Source organism: Pelecanus crispus, chromosome Z (genome assembly GCF_030463565.1).
Source record: "Pelecanus crispus isolate bPelCri1 chromosome Z, bPelCri1.pri, whole genome shotgun sequence".
Taxonomy (NCBI): Eukaryota; Metazoa; Chordata; class Aves; order Pelecaniformes; family Pelecanidae; genus Pelecanus; species Pelecanus crispus.
The window spans coordinates 10130279-10150344 of NC_134676.1; the positions used below are offsets into that span (position 1 = coordinate 10130279).

At 37.7% G+C, this 20066-nt stretch overlaps 1 protein-coding gene across 1 annotated transcript in view; it reads right to left on the minus strand.

Annotated features, from left to right (window-relative positions):
- KIAA1328 (KIAA1328 ortholog) overlaps window positions 1–20066 on the minus strand; it is a 173812-nt gene that overhangs the window by 151344 nt on the left and 2402 nt on the right. The window contains exons 2-5 of the mRNA XM_075726776.1: window positions 17925–17960; window positions 16113–16252; window positions 11874–11968; window positions 3040–3155 (exon numbers count right to left, since the gene is read on the minus strand). Of these exons, the coding sequence (XP_075582891.1) occupies window positions 3040–3155; window positions 11874–11968; window positions 16113–16252; window positions 17925–17960 (387 nt within the window). The remainder of the gene's footprint in view (window positions 1–3039; window positions 3156–11873; window positions 11969–16112; window positions 16253–17924; window positions 17961–20066) is intronic.

The following is a 20066-nucleotide window of genomic DNA, read 5'->3' on the forward strand; positions in this document are numbered from 1 at the left end:
AGTCTACAAGAGTTTATTATAGACAAAATAAAAGTTTGATCCTCTTTTGTTTTTGGAACTGGTTGAAATATTTTAGATCAATGTTCTTTTGAAAGAAGTCAGTTTCAAGCGGGAACACCCTTTGAAAATCTAAGCCAAAATATCTACTTTTGACCAAATTATAAGATGACAGGTCTAACCATACTGCTTTAGGGAAAAGGAGTAGACCAGATGACTACTTGAAATCCTGATTTTCCTTAATTCTGTGATAATAAGTATTTGGCAACCCTGACAACAGGCTTATTTATGATTCACAGTGTGCACATCAGGGTTGTCCTCCATTAACTGCATGCCCTCGTAAGAACTACTCAAATTTCAAAGTTTCAACTGCAATAGAAGGACAGAATTGACTTTCATGTTTGCATGAAATTTTAGTTGTTGTTCCCTACCCAGACAGCACTGACCAATTCCAAAGCAAATGTAAGCGTAGGCTGCAGACAGATACTGTTTTTTCAATACTTCTAAGTTAAAGTTTTACAGTGAGATTGCTGCATACCACCTACTCCCTTACTCCCCAAAGCTTTTGTCATACTTCATCACATAACTTCTCAAAAAAAAAAAAAAAAAAAACCCAACCCCAACAAAATGATGAAAATCTGCCTTTAAAGTAGGGATTTCAAGCACACAAAGCATATTTTTGCTGCAAGTCTTAGTAAGAAAAAAACCAAACAATAAAACACATGTTGCTTTAAAAAAAAAAACCAACATACTCCCCCTGCTATTCAAATTAAACTTCTACCAGGCTGAAACTACACTTCACTGGATAGCTGCAGTTATATCAGAAGCACCAATTTATTATTGTAGGGTAATTTTAAATGCTGGGCTAAATAAAGCAATTTTATAGAGAATAAATTAGCTTTGGGGGAGGGAAAAAAAAAGGTAAGTAAAATTGATTTTACCAGACTTGAAAGTTTTTTATTATGGTATTATATCCCTGATACCTTATTTGCAAGTGAACTCTGTACATTTCAGAAAAACTGGAAGAATTTCAAGTTGCTGTACTTGAAAATAGCCAGTATCTGTATTCAACTTTGGCAAGTCATTTCTACCATTTCTTGTCTCTGCAACAAGCTTTAAAATAAAAAATTAACTGATCAGAGGTAGGTTGAGGATCTTGAATCATTCATGTATGATAGGCAAGTATTGCAGTAGTTAAAATTATATTGTTTTAAATTATAACCTTGTTTTATATTTCTAGGTTTTACAGAGTTTTATGAAGTGTAAAATTGCATGCATTAACCTTCTGCCATGTCTACCAGACTTCTGAAAAAGTATTCATGCTTATGCAATCTATTTCTAGTAAAGGAAAAAAACCAAACAAAAAACCAAATCCCCAAAAAACCAACAACAAAAAAACCCACAGAAAAAAAACAAGTAAGCATGCCTACTTCCTAGTAGCCAAACAGACCTCAGATGAATTAGTGAAAGCTTTATGTGCATAAATTAAAAAAATATTAATCAGGAACATACATCCCACCCACATTCATGAGCCAACTGAATACACAAGATGTAATATACAACAAAATACTGACTTCAGTGAAATTAATGTAAAAGAGTTGTAGTCACACCTAATGGCTCTTAAATACATCAGATTTAATACTTTCCAGGAAGTATTCCATGCCCTGCTAAGCTTATTGATGTGTATATTATTTAGTACAAAGAGACCAAATTCTTTCTATTAATGTAAGTGCCGCTGTGCTACAAGGGATCTTCTGGGTCATCAAGGGCAATCCCCTGCTGACAGAGACAACATATCACTGAATTCCTTTCATAAGCCAACGGAGCTCCATCATAAAAAACCTTTTTTTTTTTTTTGTTAAGCCTTCCAGTGCTAAACTGTGAAATACAACTGCTTGAATTTTCAAGAACCCTCCTGTAACTCATGTTCAAGTTTGTGGACTGTTTATCTCCATTTATTTCTGTTCCAACACTGGCCTATAGCTTGAACAGTCCCTTTTTGTCTCAGCATTGTCTCTCCCCCTATTCACCTTACCATCAACTTGACATACTTCTATATGGCCAGTCACTATTCACAAGCACATGCACACACACTTTAGTCCCTTCTCAGAAAATAGCTTCTCCAGGTCCCCCACCATCTTCAGTAGCCCTTCTCCACAACTTTTGTTACTAACTTCACTTTTTCTTTGAACAAGGGATGACTCAGGACTGAAAACAGTATTGCGCACTGGGTTTCATCAATGCTTTTTGAAATAGCATTAGTATCTGCCCTACTTGAAATACAGCTCCTGATGAATCACATACTATTTGCTTTTGCTGTAGTTGCAGCACCATCTCTTCCGTATCCCACTGTAGTCAACCGTGAGCCCTCTGAGGAGTTAAACAAGAAAGCATCAATATCAAAGCTTTGGAAAAGAAATGAACAAAAGAATTTTGTAAAGGCCTATCACACCACACTGAAGGAAAATTGTAATTCCTGCAACATCGACATCAACTTTACATGTGATATTCCAGGACTGACACTAAGCATATGCAGCTTAAGAAAAATGGAAGTCACAGCCTGCAAGAAAAGAGCATCAGCTAACTTTACATAAAAAACAAAGAAACAAAAGCTACACCAAAAAAAGTCTAAATTAACTAAACCTCCTAGTACATACATACAGTTTAAATGCCTTCAGCACAAGTTGTCTTTCTCTGGACACACAGAGCACTGGAATACCATGCAAGTTTTAAGCCTCAATTACAACCTAACAGGATTAAGTAAAACATAAATCTATAACCATATTTTAATGCATAAATTCCTTATTGTCATTTTTAGTTGACAAATATCTATTTCATAGCAAAACAACATCACAGGAACAGCTGGATGGCAGTTTTAAGCTCAAATGAACCAGCGTCACATGCTGACAAGTCATCTCTCTGATTGCTTTTGAACGGCAGCACATGCAGATTTATTTTCTGCCATAAATTAGAACAATTATTTCTCTGTAGTTCACTTTTTATTTCAGACAGTGAGCCCCTGCACATATTTTTAAAGGATATCTTCCCTTTCCTTGATGATAAGTTCATTCTGTTCCTCTAGCTGTCTGATCTTCTTCTCAAATGACTCCTGTTCAGCTTTCAGCCGTTCTTCTGTCACCTCCTTTTCTTCGCTTACCCTGAAAAGAATTTGAGAGAAATAAAATACATGCCCATAACCACAGTGCCTGACTTCCCACTCCTCCACTTTCCAGGTAAATGGATATCACCCTCCCCACCCTTAAACAGGTTAGTTCCTTATAATGTTTATTGTATTCTGTTACACTGGAAAATGCATGACTTCATGCAATACATTATTTTTTCAAGACACTGGTCTCACTATAGTACATGCACATTAATGGGCAGCGTGGAACAACAAAGTAAGGACCTGAACCCACAATTAGATTTGTACAGTCTAATTCCCTGCAGTTATAATGAAGACATACTGGGATCCTTACAAACCTAGGGCATGCAGACGGACAACTCAAATGGGAGAGCTTTGCTGGTGAGACAGGAAGGAAATTGAAAAACTTTTCTGTTTCTTAATCTATAAACTAATCCTTCCTTCACATTTACTGGTCAAATATAAGTCCATGAAAGGAATAATTTTTCTTGTTAGTTTTCTCCAAACAAAACAGTTTGTCCTCTTCTGGGGATTTTAAAATATCAAGCCGCAGGAGTAAATTTTCCTTTCTGTCTGGGCCATGGCACCCTGTATCTTGCTGCTCCGTATAAATAATTGGATCCAGATTAAAAGATGACAATGTGAGAAAGGTTTACAACGATCATTTATTCTGCACCTCAAGAGCAGGCTGTAAAAACAATTACTCTGGTATCACGTAGGCAAGAAGACCATTATGCACAGATGATCCTGTAACTATGCTAAAAAACATGGCTTAGAAATCATGGTTCTATAAAAGCTCTTCAAAAATATTAAGTAATAAGCTTAGATTAATAAATATTATTGCTCTGCACTTAGGCAATTTCTGTTGCTGAAGGCTCTTAAAGTTCAGTCTTTTATGATGATGAAACAGCCGCCACAACACAGGTGACAGGAGACCAAAGCAGTACAACTTTCAGAAAACTTCAATTTTAACTTCCTCTAAGTGGAAGAATCCTATAGGAAGAGGAAAAGGTGGGGGGAATATAAAATACATATATACAGGCATCGGACTAAGCCTTCCACTAGTCGCATCAGACTCATTAACATTCTTAAGAGAACTGCATTCAGGGACTGAGCCATCCATTTGACATCATGATGTTTCCCTTAAATGGGCATGGATTTGTTTTGATATTCCAGTGGAAAAAAACATAAATACCACAATTGGGTCACTATACTATAGACAGGCAGTATTCCCCAACTCTAAGATCAACCTACAGCCCTTCCCACAACAGCCTGAGCAGACTGCATGGTTGGAGATAATTAATAATACTGAAACTCACACCTTTTCTCTACTAACCTGGAAGGAGAAAAATAACATACAGCTATAATCAAATTCTGTAAATTAGAGCAGTTTGAAAGCTTGGAACAAACTATTAATTGGAAAGTTTCTAAATTACACAAAAAAACCATGCATTTAGGATAAAAACATTCCACTATTCATATGCCCATGGTCTCATTTACAATCCTGTCTCACCAGCAGTGTTCCATCAACTCATTCCCAGGCCCCTTTCCTTCCACTCAAAGGCTGTCTCAAAAGGGTTGTGCACACATCAGAAAATAAACAATGCAAAGGGAACCAGCTGTATTAACTCTGGATCTATCCCAACACCTATGTACGCCATAGTTAGGCAGGCAACAAACTTCTGAAAACTATCTACCATACATCCTTGCTCCCTGATGCAGTTACAACTACGGTACATATGCCACAGGCTGCAGACTCAGGCTTTTGCATCTAACCACAACCAGTGCGTTTGGTCTGAATCTAGAGCAATCAGATAAATGACTACAGTATATATAGAATCATAGAATCATTTAGGTTGGAAAAGACCTTTAAGATCATCCAGTCCAACCATTAACCTACACTACCAAGTCATTACCAAGTCATATGACCTTCCTTCACATCATCACTGAAAGATGCAAGTATGCTTCCTGTTTCTTAGGATTTAAAAAAGTAGAGAACAGAGAATAAAACCCATCAATTAGAAAAAGACAATGAAGACAGAAATGACCATATAGATGAAAGACAGGAAGGAAACAAGAACAAGGGGAGAAAAAAAAGATCGGAAGGGAAAGAGAGGACAAGTATCATCTCCAGGGCACTACGTAATGAAAGAAGCTTGCTTACTAACTGCAGGAGTGATGCTGCGTCAGAAAAAGGTTAAGGACAACTGAAATGCTGGGCCATGTTGGCACCTAAGAATATTAAAATCAAACAACAGTATAAGAAAATAAGGTAAGGTAAGAAAGAACAGAGCACTAGAGAATTTAGACTAAACCTAGCAGGTTTTACCCATCTCTAGATCCTGTGATTGGCTGCTTGTATCAGTCTGCATCACATTCACATGCTGTGTTTGTATTTAACACATATCACAGCAAGCTGTCATACTCCCAGACACATGAATATATTGTACCACATATCTTGTGGAGTAAATGACTGAGAACAGTAAGTGATCTTAGAAGAAACGTGGCATTACGTATTTATGTATCGCAAAGCAGGAGACAGGCCATAATGGGCAGGCGAGATATGGAAGACGGTTACTCACAGGAGGTGGTGACAGGAAGCTAGAGAAACGGAATACAAGAACGTCATCAGATTATGCTGGGTTTATGTCACATCCTATATATAGCTCAGTGAGATTTTTTTTATATACTTATTTCTTTGCCTTCTGGCAGTAAAGAACAAATGATTTTTAGCAGAACTAGGAAGGACTTCACTGATGCCAAACAGATACATTACAAGGCTCGTAATGCTCCTCAAAAGGATTTTCACCTGCTTTTCATCCACTTGTGGTCAGAAAAGAGCAGTGAAAGAATGAAGGCACCACAACTAAAAGGACACAGCTGCTCCGCTGGGCAAGTCACTAGTGTCCACCTCCATTATTGTTGTTTCCAGGAACAAATAGAGGACTGGCAGCTGAGGGTGAAGACAACAAACCAGCAGAACTATTACAGCTGTTCAGTGCCTGCAACATTTCCTTACATGCAATTTACACTCACCTATCTTGTGTCATAGGATACACACCATCATTGTTCATGATTTGTTTTAAATTCAACACTTCAAAGCTTATGTAATTCCAGACACATCTAAATAGAGATTTTAATTTTATTTTACAGAAGCCTCTGTAGAAAAAGAAAAATTCCTAATGCAGATACAGATATATCCACAAAACCCCCTCCTAGGACATCAGCCTTAGGGTTCAAATTAATTCCTAATTCACCAGTTCCAATTATTATAGTGTACTCCCAAGCCCACTGCTGATACTACTAGTTCTGACTGACTGATCAGAAGGAATTGATCAACAGGTTTGCTGATGACACTAACTCATTCCACTGAATAAGCGGGATTGATGCTCTCCAGGTGGAATTTTTGAAGCACTTGCACAGGTCAAGTGCACAGGACTTCAAGTTTTATTTGTCTAATAAAAAACCGGCATGCACAAGAAAGGGCTATGGTAATACTCACTCAACACTACACTAGGGACAAAACTCAAAAGAACTTTCTAACTGAAGGCACTTACAATCTTTACAAAAGAAAAGAGCTGAAAAAGCAAATTAAAAATAGTGGTTTCTATTTTTTAAAAATGCTAAGAAAAATTGAGCTTTTACCAAGATAAATCTGAATACAGTAAGAACTGTGGCTGAGCAAGTTAACACAGAAGACAAAATAAACAAAAAGCAGACACACAGACACTGGAACCTTCACTGATCAGTCCTATACTCGCTGGGAACATTTCTCTTTTAGGGAACACTCACCTAATATTAGTCTGCCAACTAGGTAGCAAAGATGAAAATATTTTACTGACCATTCTTAAAAACCACAGGTTTTACATTCAAAGTAAAGAATGGTATGTGGAACAGGCAAGACCACAGGGGGAGGAAAAATGGAGCAAGGACCAAGATAAGGGCATCATGCAGAGCCCAGCACGTGCAGGATCCGTGGAATGAAATCAGGTATTCCAAATGAAAGATGTGCTCCAAAAAGATGAAACAAGAAGTCTTCATGCCAGAGTTGATCACAACATGCCTCTGGCAGAACTGAGCAAAGTGACTTGTAATACCAGCACTGCTGGAAGAGAGAATGGCAGCATTTTCTGTCTAAGGACACTGTTCACAAATATGATACATTTTACTCAAGTACCATGGGCAGTTTGTATAAATTAAAAAAATTAACAAAAAACCCCAACAATCCCAAAACATAATTGAAATTGCTGCACAATGGATAAATTTTATGATATGCAACTTGCAAAATAATACAAAACTAGATCTCACAGCATGAATTTATTGCTACAAATGACTTTTTAAGCACAAAAGGTAAGTGTGATTGGTGATACAATAATCCTAGGCATGCTTTACCTATCAACAAGAAGTAATTTCCAGACAAGCTTAGGGATATCTCATTTGCAGTCTCACTGCCTGGCCAATTAAGAGAACTGCAGCACGATATTGTCTCCTAAAGTAGCACACACAAAAAAAAAAGAAGAAAAGATCTTGTCATTGAAATTAAAGCCAGATAATTTGGTTAAATATGAGGTTGTATAACCCAGGAGAGAAGGCAATCCAAGAGGCCAAACACTGCAGATTTGTAATATGGGCTTCCACAGGCAAGTTGTCCTTCAAAGATCCTAACTGCTGGAAGAAAAACACTTAAACAGCAGATATACGCTACAATAGTTTTACTGTCCTCCTTTGTAATGGTTTCCAGTTCTGTAACCAAATTAACCTTCTGTTTTGATTCTCATTTTCACCTTTTGTTGGAAAAATTTCAATTTTAGTTCGTCAATTTCATCTTCATATGAGGATAAAAACTCCACATAGAGCAGTGCCAGTAGAAAAGACTAGCCATCCCAGACTGCCAGCACCCTACAAAGGATTTAGGAATCCAAGGTCTTAGGAAGGAGGAAGCACTTTCTCAATAAGGGACAAAGGGCTGTCTGAAGGCTGTTTTACTAGCTGCTGGGTAGAAGTCATTCTGGGCATGCCCGTGCTCTTTGCCAGAAAGACACTAATCTGACAGCAAAAACCATCTTGTATCTCATTTGAAAAAGGCAATCACTCCCTCCCTTGGGTGGATAAGGCCATTATGATACCCTTCTACCTGAATTGCTTTCAAAGATTTGTTTGCAAAGACAAACGTGAAGAAAGCAGGCTCCCTGTTATCTTATCTGAAGAAAGAAAGAATACAAAGTAGTTAGATAGCAATTCTCACCACTAAAAGCAAAAATTAAACTTTCATGAACCATTCAACATCACTTAGTTAATGCCTCATGTTCATTCAAAAGCAAATTGCATATGTTTACAGGCATATATGAACTGTGCAGGCAGGGAAGAAGTATTTATGATGTACATGTCATAGGAGGAGCTGGAAAGTCACAGTACTATGGCTATGTATCAGTTAGGAGTGAGGTGGATGCTTGCAAGCACCCATGCACTCTCTCTGCAAGGAAAGCTATGACCCTCTCCATTCTCCAAGACAGAGAGCGCTTTCAAAATCTGCATATCACTTAAAATATTTCACTCCAGAATACTTTGTAACCATTCTCAGTATGGTGTCTAGCAAATCCTTAACACTCAACAGTTAACAGGCTAGGTCCCAGGGGACCTTGTGCTGCTCCCTCTTGGAAGAGGCTAATGTGTCCTGACATTGGCGCAGAGTACAAGGGTAGGAATCTTTCAGAATCTTCACCATGTCACTGCTCATTTCATTACATAAGCTGATGACTGCTTCAGGAGGAGCCTGCAGTAACAAAAGCTCAGAGAATGTCTTTTTTTGCATCTTAAAGGGACTCTGCTTGGAGGGAGAGCTAGTAGTCTAGTCTACCCTTGATTGGCTTAGAGTAGACTTGGTAGCGTAGGTTAATGGTTGGACTGGATGATCTTAAAGGTCTTTTCCAACCTAAACGATTCTATGATTCTATGAAAATTTGCTCTTACTGTGCCTGCCACTTTCACCACCACGCCAGCAGCGCCTTGCTGAAAACACGAAGGTGCCACTCTGCTTGTTTTTGAAAATAATGGCTGATCACACTCAAGAATTTCCCATTTACTTACAAAGCACTTTGGCATTCATAGGCATGACTCATTCTACTCAGAAATTCCCTAAAAAAAAAAATTTGAAAAGAATCTGCTGACACAAATAAAAAAATTCAGATTTACAAAATTTGAGTCTTTTAAATTTTGGATCCAGTTTGCCTGTGTTTTCACCTGAAGAGGGAAGATTGGCTATGTTCAAAGAAAGGCAAAATAATGGTTAGATTTACAGGTGGCAGCACAGACCAAAAACTAAGATTATTTAGCCTAGAAAGGAAGATTAGAAAGGATACAGCCGAGTCCTTTCCTTCAACCCTGTCTCAAAATTCAATCTCATGAAGTCCCTAACAGCTAATGTGATGTCAGCCACTGGAATCCTAGCAGCAGAGCATTGCAGCCCAGTAACCAATTTTCTCAAAGGACAGGAAAATAATATAGCCAGCGTTAGCATTTACTCACACCAAGACAAAATCTCTCCCTGCAGCATATTAGCTAATGCACAGGCACACATCTTCCCAATGTTCAAAAGCACATTGGGAATGCAAGTTAAGAATGGGAAGAGAAAGGAAAGTATGTTAGCTCTCCTTCAGCAGCCGCAAAAGTCAGGGGAAAGACGAATACCCTGAACTGCTCAAGCAAGACTTGGTTGAAATTCAAGCCCCAGGATTTAATCATATTTTGCCACTGGTTTCCACGCAGACAGAATTCTACCACTTTAAAACTGTCTTCATACAGACAGTTATTGACCAATCTATTTCTGTCCACCATCCTGCAATAAACATGCAAGAATTAGTCCCAACTACCATCATTTTAATTCATAAACAGTAGCAAAATAAAGAACAGTGAAGTATAGCTCTGGTCAAGTGAGATCTTTACTATTCCAATTATTTACTGCAGGACAGTCTTCCTGGAAAACTTTCAGCATTCTGCTGGTTCCTTTTCTTCTCCGAAATAGCACAGAATTCTCTACTGCACGTAAAAACCCCCCATCATTGCACAAGTAGGGATGAAAATTATGGAGAGTTTTAAAAAAGTGACGAGGTGAGCGGAATTAAAGTTCAACTTCCCTATTACTCTGCAAAGGACTTTTAATTACATCCAATAAAAATATGATTAGGTTTAAAAATAAAAGAGAACTAAGTATAAAATAATAGTGTTCCACTAATTTTACTTTTCAAAATTAATGTTGCTGCACCTTCTATTTTTCTTCAAAGAAATGTCAGGCAGAAATATCAAACTGTCCTCAGGGAAAAATCACAGCATCTGAGATTTAAGAAGAATCCCATGCTCAAATGAGTTAGTGTACTACTATTCACTAGGGAGCAGTGTATTATGAGGAACAATGTAATAAAAGGCTTTTTTTAATATTAGAATATACCTCTATATATCAATAGTGGCAACAGTGTCCGAATAGCTCCAACATCTGACAATTTGTAACCACACTTCCCAGCAATCTACTCTTTATGACAGCCTTAACTAGACATTTTCTAACACATGAGGTAGGATAAAATAGAGTTGCAAGCATGAAGAACTTCAGAAATTACTGAAGTACTGTATAGCAAGAAATCCTATACTGGTACAAATTATTAGCAGGCAAAATGGTTCACTGGATGAGAATAATCAGGGAGAAAATATTCCTAGCTGCACCAGAGACCTATTGCATGACCTTGAGCAAGTAACTTAATTTCTCTGCCCAAATTTCCCTATATAAAAAGGACAGTAATGCTTGCCAATTATTGCAGAGACATATCAAATCTATGGCACAAAGCATTTCATTAATACCTGAGAACTTGTATTTTGTTCTAGAAAAGCTTTGCCTTTATAAATTGTTAGTATGGACAGTAACGTTTAGCCCAAAGGACCCAAGATCATCTCACAAGACTTTCCCCTCTGATGCTGTGCGAAAGCCTGACAAAGTCCCATGTGCTCCTTCTCAATTTTACAGCCGCTATGTAAGATGCAGATTTCCAGAGATTATGAAGTGTTAGGGACACAGAGGGGGAAAATTCAACTTATTTTTCACATCGTTTATTTTTGTGAATGCAACTAGCACTGGAATGAAACTTAGAAAAAAACGTTTACTAAAGCTGAGAATCTTGCACTATTTCTGCCTCTCCTTTCAAAGAATAGGGAGAACTTGAAGAAATTAATCAAAGCAAAAGAAAGTTTGGCTAGATAAGTTAAAATTAAACTGGACTCTTTACTGCTGTACATGTGCAAACACAGGCAAACACTGATTTCATGTTTCAGCCACAAGATCGCCAATCCACCTTTAATGTGGCATTCCATATAAAAGCTTACCCCTGACAAATAAGCACTACAAAGTTTCATATCAACAAAGTTTGTTATTTCCAAAAGACAACATGTGTTTATGTAAAGCAAAGGATACAAGCAGCAAACAAAACCCTAGCCCTGTGACTAGGTTTATACAGATGAACTACTGCAGGTCACAAAACTTTGGCTCTTGCTTTCAATACGTTTAGGGGATTCAGCGTCAGGAAGCAAGGAAAAAATGATCAGGCTGCTTCACTGTTCATACCTCTTCCAGCAAGAAGAATTACCTTATGCAAATATTCAGTTCCATAATGCAGTTCTACATTGCTTGATGTTAATTAGAGGAATGACTCTCCTTAAACATAATGCATTTTCAGGTGATGCTTATTCTTACCGGGCAAGTTCTTTAATTAAATTTGCAATGCGTCTCTTGTCCTCAGGACACAAATCCTTTAAAGAAGCACTCTTCATTCCTCCTTCATTAGTGACCTGAAAATTTAAGGTAACGTTTTAGAAAGCACTCTTTAAAGGAGAACAAATATTTCATAAGAGATTAAAAGCATTTCAAGACATAATAATTAGAAGTTGAAAGTAGACAAATTCCAACTGGAAATAAAACACATATTTTTTAAAATATAAGCACAGTTCAGTGAAACAAATTACCAAATTGTGAAGAATTCTTTTAACAGACTTGTAATTCAAATGCAAGCTCCTAGCTTCAATACTAAACATGCTGGGTAAAGTTTTAAGATATACACTATTCACTGATTCATACTAGATAAGGGGTAGTAGGTTCTTATGACTTGGAAATCTAGTGCAGTGATATCCAAATCCAAGTCCAAACTGTATTACATCAGGATCCTAAAATAAAGAGTAAGAAAAAAAACATTCCGCCTTAGCGTTTATGACCAAAACAGCAAAAAAGGTATGGAGTATATTGTTAGTAGATGGTAAGTCCTTATTTCAAAGGATTTTTTTAACACACAGAAAAGTACACACCCTTTCACACATCACTATTGTTTGGTTTTAATCACTTATTTGCTACCTTCATACTTACTACTCCTTCTCAAAACAAACCTTTAATGTACCCCAGCACTTGAGTCCCTTTAATGCATTCCTTTATCACACCGAGACCTGCAGTATTTGTTATCAATGTCCACCAGAGGGCACGTTGCTGTGCGTGTGTGCGACGGTCCCTTCTATTGTTGCGGTTATGGACATTACCTATTTTGGGTGTTTCCAAGCAGGAAACAGTTCTAAGTTCTAAATTGTTTTTATTTATCAAAAATTTCTGTCATCAGTGACTCAATTCTAAAGTGCTAGCGATAAGCACAAAATAAGCATCCCTAGATGAAAGCAGCAACAAGAGCTACGCTACTCTGCCCAAGATTTTGGCAAGTTTAAATATTCCCACTTCATCTGACTTACTTATTTTCAGTTTAGTGTTTTACAAACCTACAAATATTACAAACCTCCCTGAGCGCATACAGTGCTTAACATGAGATACAAGAATGCTGCCAAATGCCTTGCAGTTTGGCCAAGTTAACACAATACAGCACAGAACAACAACAGAGCATACGAAGCAAACACGGGCCTTCTCTCCCCTCATTAGCAGTAATGGCAGCTGACCTACACACAACAGAGAGGAAGTGCCCCCTTCCATTCTTAGCTAATTGCTTCTTGAACAGTGGTTTGAAACAATTAAAGGACTATGTCGCTTTTGAAAGAGGTGATGATTTTACACAGACTCATGTTATACCCACCTGACCCTGCAGTACACTCTTATTTTAACTTCAGTGTATTTTCCTCGGTGGGGGAGGGGGGGAATGGAGTTTCACAAGGCAAATTAGACTTCAGGGCTTTTCAAGGGGACATCTGATTTCACAGTTTCCGTCCCAAACATATGCTATTTACAGTCATACAAATTAAGAGAGAATGTCTTTAACTTAACTGAATTTAACTTCAGCTAAATATATGGCTGAAGGATTTCCATTTCCCATGCTAAAGATGCCTGAAAATTATTTTTTTAGCAGCTAGATGATGGAATTCTTTAAAAAAAAAAAAGTTACAAGAAATTTTTCACGCAAAAACGAGGCAGAAGCTTGATCACATCGGTGAAGGAGATTTCAACAGAAGGTACCTCAAACTATTACCCAAACCTGTGCACACACTGTGAGACAAACATTTGTGAGATGAAGAGGAAAATCTGAAAAGTTAGTCTGTGCTTTTTTGTATCACCCACAGGTATGGATAGATGGCACACAAAAAATTCTCAAAGGCAGACTTGTACCGTAACACATAGAATCATAGAATCATTTAGGTTGGAAAAGACCTTTAAGATCACCCGGTCCAACCATTAACCTAACATTACCATGTCAAAATGAAGCTGTGGAATTATGCACAGCAACAGCTCCACCATCAAAACAAGATGATAAATGAGATATAGGCCAAGACTGTATAGTCTCCTTTTTCCAAATTTCTGTCCTTTCTACACAGCTCAGAGTAGAACACAGTTTCTTAACTCAGTATTTTCTGGATGAAATGTACTACATAAATGGAGTATTATCTCACTTTATAAACCACACCTTGGAAGATGACAATGTGCATGAGAGAAGCAGACAACTTCTGTTAAATAGCAAGTAAGAAGATAGGAAATTTTGGTCAAGACCAATATAGCAAACCACTGATTTCTTAAAAGTACCAGAAGTGCTCCAGAGCTAGCAAGGTCTTTCTGAAGTCTTCTCCAAAACTCTCATCCTCCTTTGTGGTACTCAAGTCTATCTGAATGAAGAAAAGGTAAATCAGTTCTGCCAAGATTCATATTAGAGCAAAATTCAATCCATTCTCTTCAGAAGAGGATTCTGGTAAATCATAATGGTGAGCAACCTACCGGTACAACAGTGTTAAAGTATGTTAAAGTAAAGCGATCAGCTCTCCCTAGACAGGTACACAACACCTTGAAGAAAACAAGTTTTGTTGGTGATGAAAACTCCTTGCAAAAAACTTTGTGAAACCTTCCTTTTCCATAACTAGTAAAGTGCATTTGTTCTATTTGTTTCCAGTAATTCAGAGCTTATCTTCAAAGTTAGAGCACAAAGTTTCCACGAGGATTTGGCAAGGTAAGAGAAAAACAGAAGGTTAAAAAAGACAGCAAAGTAAAAAAGCTTTGAACCCATTTTATTGCTAGCATTATAAAAGCACATTTGGGTCTCAAATGAAGATTTGGCATATTAGGCATTGTATAAAAAGAACAAAGCCCATTTCTACCCCAACAGCTCTCACAGGGAAAAAGGAGTTAAAATTCTCAAAACAATGCAAAGTAATGCAAACAACACACAATTCAACAAAACAGATTTTAAAGCAACATATGAAGGCATCTTTGAGGCAGCAGGCTTGTAGATACTTATGAAGAGATGCTTCTATATAAAGAGTCTGCATAATGGGGGCTATTTATGACATATCTCTGCATGTCATTTAACAGCATCATTTGCAAAGTGGAGGTACATGCCAGCCTCCTAAGAACAAGTACTGATAAACAGAGAATGGAAATGTATGAGTCCAGGAGGAACCCTGAAAATGAACACTAGTTATTAGAGTGTCACGCTGAAGGATTCAAAGGGCAATGACACTGTGAAAGCAATGAGAATTGAGTGATCTGTCTTCACATCAGAGTTCTGAACATACATGTGAGGCACATAGCATTTACTCAGCACACAGAAGACACAGAGAAGGCCATCTTAGCCCAGACAAAGAACAAGATTTAACTGCATGATAATACAACAATGATTCAGAAGCAGTCAAAAGTTTTAGATCCCACCTGTAAGTGGGAAGATACCAAACTAGCGACTTACAGACTTGCCCAAGATGACTACTAGGCAAGAGACGTAACGGTACTCAAATGACTTACGTAGTCACTGTACTATACAAATCATGTTAGAAAAATGGCATCTCTCAACAGATTCCTGAATATCACAAGACCTATCAGAATATAGAATAACCTTCCAAAGGTAAGCCCACTGCTTTGAAATTTCTACTGCAATAAACTGTAGGTAAAGTGTCACCTAGCCACAGGAGTAGACCAGACAATTCAAAACAGAGCCAACGATAATGTCCACTGAAAAAGCTACTCATACTACTCAGATGCATTTGTAACTTTCACTATCAAAAACAGAAAGTGATTTTATCCTACTAACATGAGCAGCCACAGCAAAAAGGTCCCTCAAAAGAATTTTACAAGTTTGTTTCTAAGTGATATGACTAGAACAATGAAACTGAATAGTCATAAACACAACTACTTGTGTATTTGGCTAATAACATACAGATTAGGGGCTACTCAAAGCTACACTCACTTCCTGTACACACACATAGAAATACATATAATTTTTACACAGCCCCAGTTACATACCATTTACACAAATTAGCATGTTCAGCCTTTGTTCTCTTTAGAAGGGTAAGCGATCTCAGTGGAAAAGTAATTTTTGCCAGCAAGTGACCATGTAAGTGGGCAAAAAGTGTAAGAGATTGCAAAAATAATAACACTCTAAAACGGTTTAAAATTTTTCAGTCTAAAGATTTTCTGCCATTTTTCTACTATGTGCACTTTTAAGAGCAAGAAAAATCTGCCTTTACTTACCTGCTGCCCTGTTAGATCTCCTGTGCTTCTAACAGGATCCATGGAAACAGAAGCAACAGCTACAGGCACCTTTAGCTCAGTTTCACTTTTTTGATATTTTGGCAAATACCTTGTTCTTAAATTTCCTTTTGTAGACACTCCTGTAGATGAAAGACAAGCAGAACACACAGATTATAAAGTCAAAAGGGGCCCGTCTCTTGCCTCCTACAAAGGCATCCTTGTCTTAGCAGCTCTTTTTGAAAAGAATGAGCATTTCGGGTGTATGTTTACAGTTCCCCCCAGCCTCTCACTCCATCCAAAATTCTATGAAGATGAACATACCAGCAGAAAAAGAGGTGCATGGCACTGAACTGCACCCAGCCACATGAACATCAAAGTAAATACTGACATGCACATGCTGTCTTCCGACTGAGGTTCAGTGCAAAAACCTGTGTTTAAGATGCAAAAGCATAAAATTGGGCTTCTGCTTTGACACTCAAAGACAATGAGGAACCAAGCAGCAGTAATGCAGTTAAAAGTACCACTCATATGATAAAATATAACTTTTTTCTGTTATACAGCCAACCTACTGGTTGCTCAGACTAATTGTTTGTTCCAGGACCAGGCATATAAGCAAGGCAACACTGGAGTGCACACTCCACAGATCATCTGTAAAAAGCTTCCTGCCATAATTAGAATTAGTTCACCCCTACCAATGGTAACAACATTAAAGCACTGAAAACCCTGGTGCTGCAATTACAAAGTGCCAACACTGACACTAAGACTAAAAACTCCCAGGGCCAGATGAAAGCCAATAGCTTCTTGGTATTGCCTCAAGGTTTGAATTTTGACTGTTCAGAAGGGCAAAAAGTTTTGAACAAAAAATATTGATTTTATACTAGCAGACAGATTACATTTATTTGGGTAATGAATTTCAGAAGTATGCCAGCAATTCAAGTGAAAGAACTAAATCATAAGCTTTAACATCTCCGTGCCGTACACAAGGGAAAACAATGTTTCTGAAATTCTGTTCCACGGAAGTGGAAGAATATTTCCCAGAGTGAATCCATTTCCATCATTTAGGATCACTGCTTTCTTTCCAGGGCACAAAGGATAGCAATCTGACATTGCCTCGCTTGAATTATGCTAGTTACAAAACACACGCAGAGATTTTTAATAGAGCTGTTTGGACAGTAGTTTTGAAGGGTAACCATGCTACTCCAAACCTAGAGAGTGGGATTCCTCCAAATTTATAACTGCTGGCCATACTCTGGACATATACACAATTTTACCAGAGTTAATCATCTCCAGATATGTTTTCAGGACCTGGTGTCACTGTAGAAGCTGCATTTGAAAACAATTAGAAAATACTGAAGGGGGACTAAGAAAACACATCTTTTCCCCAGGGATGTACACAAGCATGCACTCAGTAAATCAAGGTCAAGAGAACCAAGAAAAAAAAAAAAAATTTTTCTTTACACAATGAATCTTCATTTTAATTGTTCTCTTCAAAATTTACAAAAGACCTGAACATCTCTAATGCTTCAATGTTCTTTGGAGACCACATTAAAAATTCAGCTTACCTTATAGAATGGATAAAACTATGCTGTACCTGCAGTAGAAACAAGTCCCCTGAAACTGTTCATCTCATACTGTATGCTTATCTAAGCAGCAGAGCATAAATCCTCTGCTATAATCCTGTATGTCCCATTACAACTTGTGATGACTCTGTACCTTACCCACTTAAATACACAAACCATGTACCTGAAAAGACATTGCAAAGTTTAGCATTCACAGGAAAAACCTTTGTTTACAGCTATTAGAAGGTCATACCTGAAACAGATACCATTGGCTGTTCTTCATCAGAAACTGCATGTGGCTTTGTTAAAGGTAATAAACAAAAAGAGAACAGAACTCTTTTGTTGGCCCTTTAAACAGAACTACAAAAATAAACACTTTGGCTCTTAATTTTAAAAGACTGTTGATAAGAAAACAAACTGGCAACATTTTGGGAGCACCAAAAGCAAAAAAAAATTTGACTAAAAAAAAGCAAACAATGCACGGATTGGTAAAACAGAAAGTATTACTCCTCCTTCATTGTGCATTAATTTTCAGCCCATAAAGACTATCTTAGAGGTCACCTTCACAAAAGATCCCAGGGACCAGCCCCAGTTGCAAATGCAATTAAGAAGATAATGAAGTAATAACATTTATTTAAATTAAAGCAGGTTATCATTATATAAGGAACCTCTTGATATGTAGGGAAGACAAATTCCAAAATAGTGTATATTCATACTGCAATGAAATACATTTTCTACAATGTATTCTAAGAAACATAAATGAGGATAAATGCAAAATGTTTCAAAGGAAGTTGGTCGTTCTCATCTGATCATCACATGATGAGTAACAAGGACTGATTTTCTTTAAGAAGATCGAGATTTATTCTGAAGTAGTTTCAAAAAAAAAAAAGCTATTTCAAGAACTTTCACATTACCCAGGGCTTTAACTATTAAATTACTTGACTGCAGAAAACACTTAAAAAATCACAAAGGACCAGGAACTACATTATTTCTGCTATGTTAGCAGTCACTGAACTTGAATCCTTGCCTCCTAGAAGTCACTAAAAATAGGACTCAACACAATTCAGGAAAGAGTGTAAACTATACTGTCTTCCTTAAAGCAACACTTTCATTTGGCTGAACGTAAAGATTTTTATTCCCACATAAGCAACTAACATTATACTAAAGTGAAAAACAAGAGTACAGGGCACAAAATTCTGCTCCACTCTCTTTTGTTTATACCCCTTTCCTTTCCTCAGCCTTCTAAGGTTGGCCAATTAACTCAATTACCTAATTGCTGTACTGTTTACAGATAAATGGATTTAAGGTTTTGCAGTTGTCTTCATACAACAAAGTCAAAGTGTGAAAATATTTCAACTAACCTATACAAACTCTTGCCTTAACTAAAATTTGATTTTGACAGTACCTTCTCAAAAACTTAAATTTAATAAATTAACACACGGTAGAAAAAATTAGCAACAGCCTAGAAGCTTGCCCCTGTGGACAGCAACTTCAAATTCAGTCAATACCCACTATCCATCACACAACTGGAACGTGGCACACTGGAAGGGCTGGATCACAAGCTCACTTGTGATCTTGTTGATCCACTTTGTCACTTGCAAACAGTTATCACCCATCAGTCTCACACCAGTTTGGGAATATGTTCACTTAGTACTACTGTCAAAGCCATCTCTTTCTACAAACGCTGAAAGCCCTTTTGTTCTCTCCTGTAAGTTGCAGCCTGCTATCTCTAGCTGTCACAACACACTGTGGGGTCATGCCACAACCCAGGTGAGGAAGCTGAATAAACTCTGAAAGTTAAAGCACTGTGACCTCTCTTTCCAAAAAACACCAAGGTAGATCAAAAGTCCAAGTCTGGATCACAGCCCAGCCCCAGCAGCTGTGTCAGCACAAATACAACAGCAATCTGCTGGACACTGAGGAGAGTATCTTCAACTCATGCTACTACAGGAGATGACAAACTTCAGCACAGGCAATTGCTTTCTCAACTGACATATGGTTAATCTGTGTGCCAACACATGGCTATACCAAATAAAACAGATTTGCCTAAACAACACTTGGCTTTTGAAGTTTGCCTCCAGTATTGGCACTGTTATAGATAGATACCTAGTAGCAGGATGAAAAAACTAGTCGAAGCTGTTGCTGTTACTCCCCCCAGCTACCAGGACCACTCTCCTGTGAAGGTCTGCAGCCTGGAGTATTAGAATAAATCAAAGTCAGATCAGGTTACCTTAATCAGCTGGACTGAAAATTGCAGTGACTCAGGAGCTGATTCATAAACAGGTCCAACGTCCTTGTCCCAGAGTGAAAGACTGGGGGCAGTACCAGCATCAACCATTTAACATTAATCCACTGCCACGTGCCTCTCAAGACTCCCAATAAGATGCCTATACAT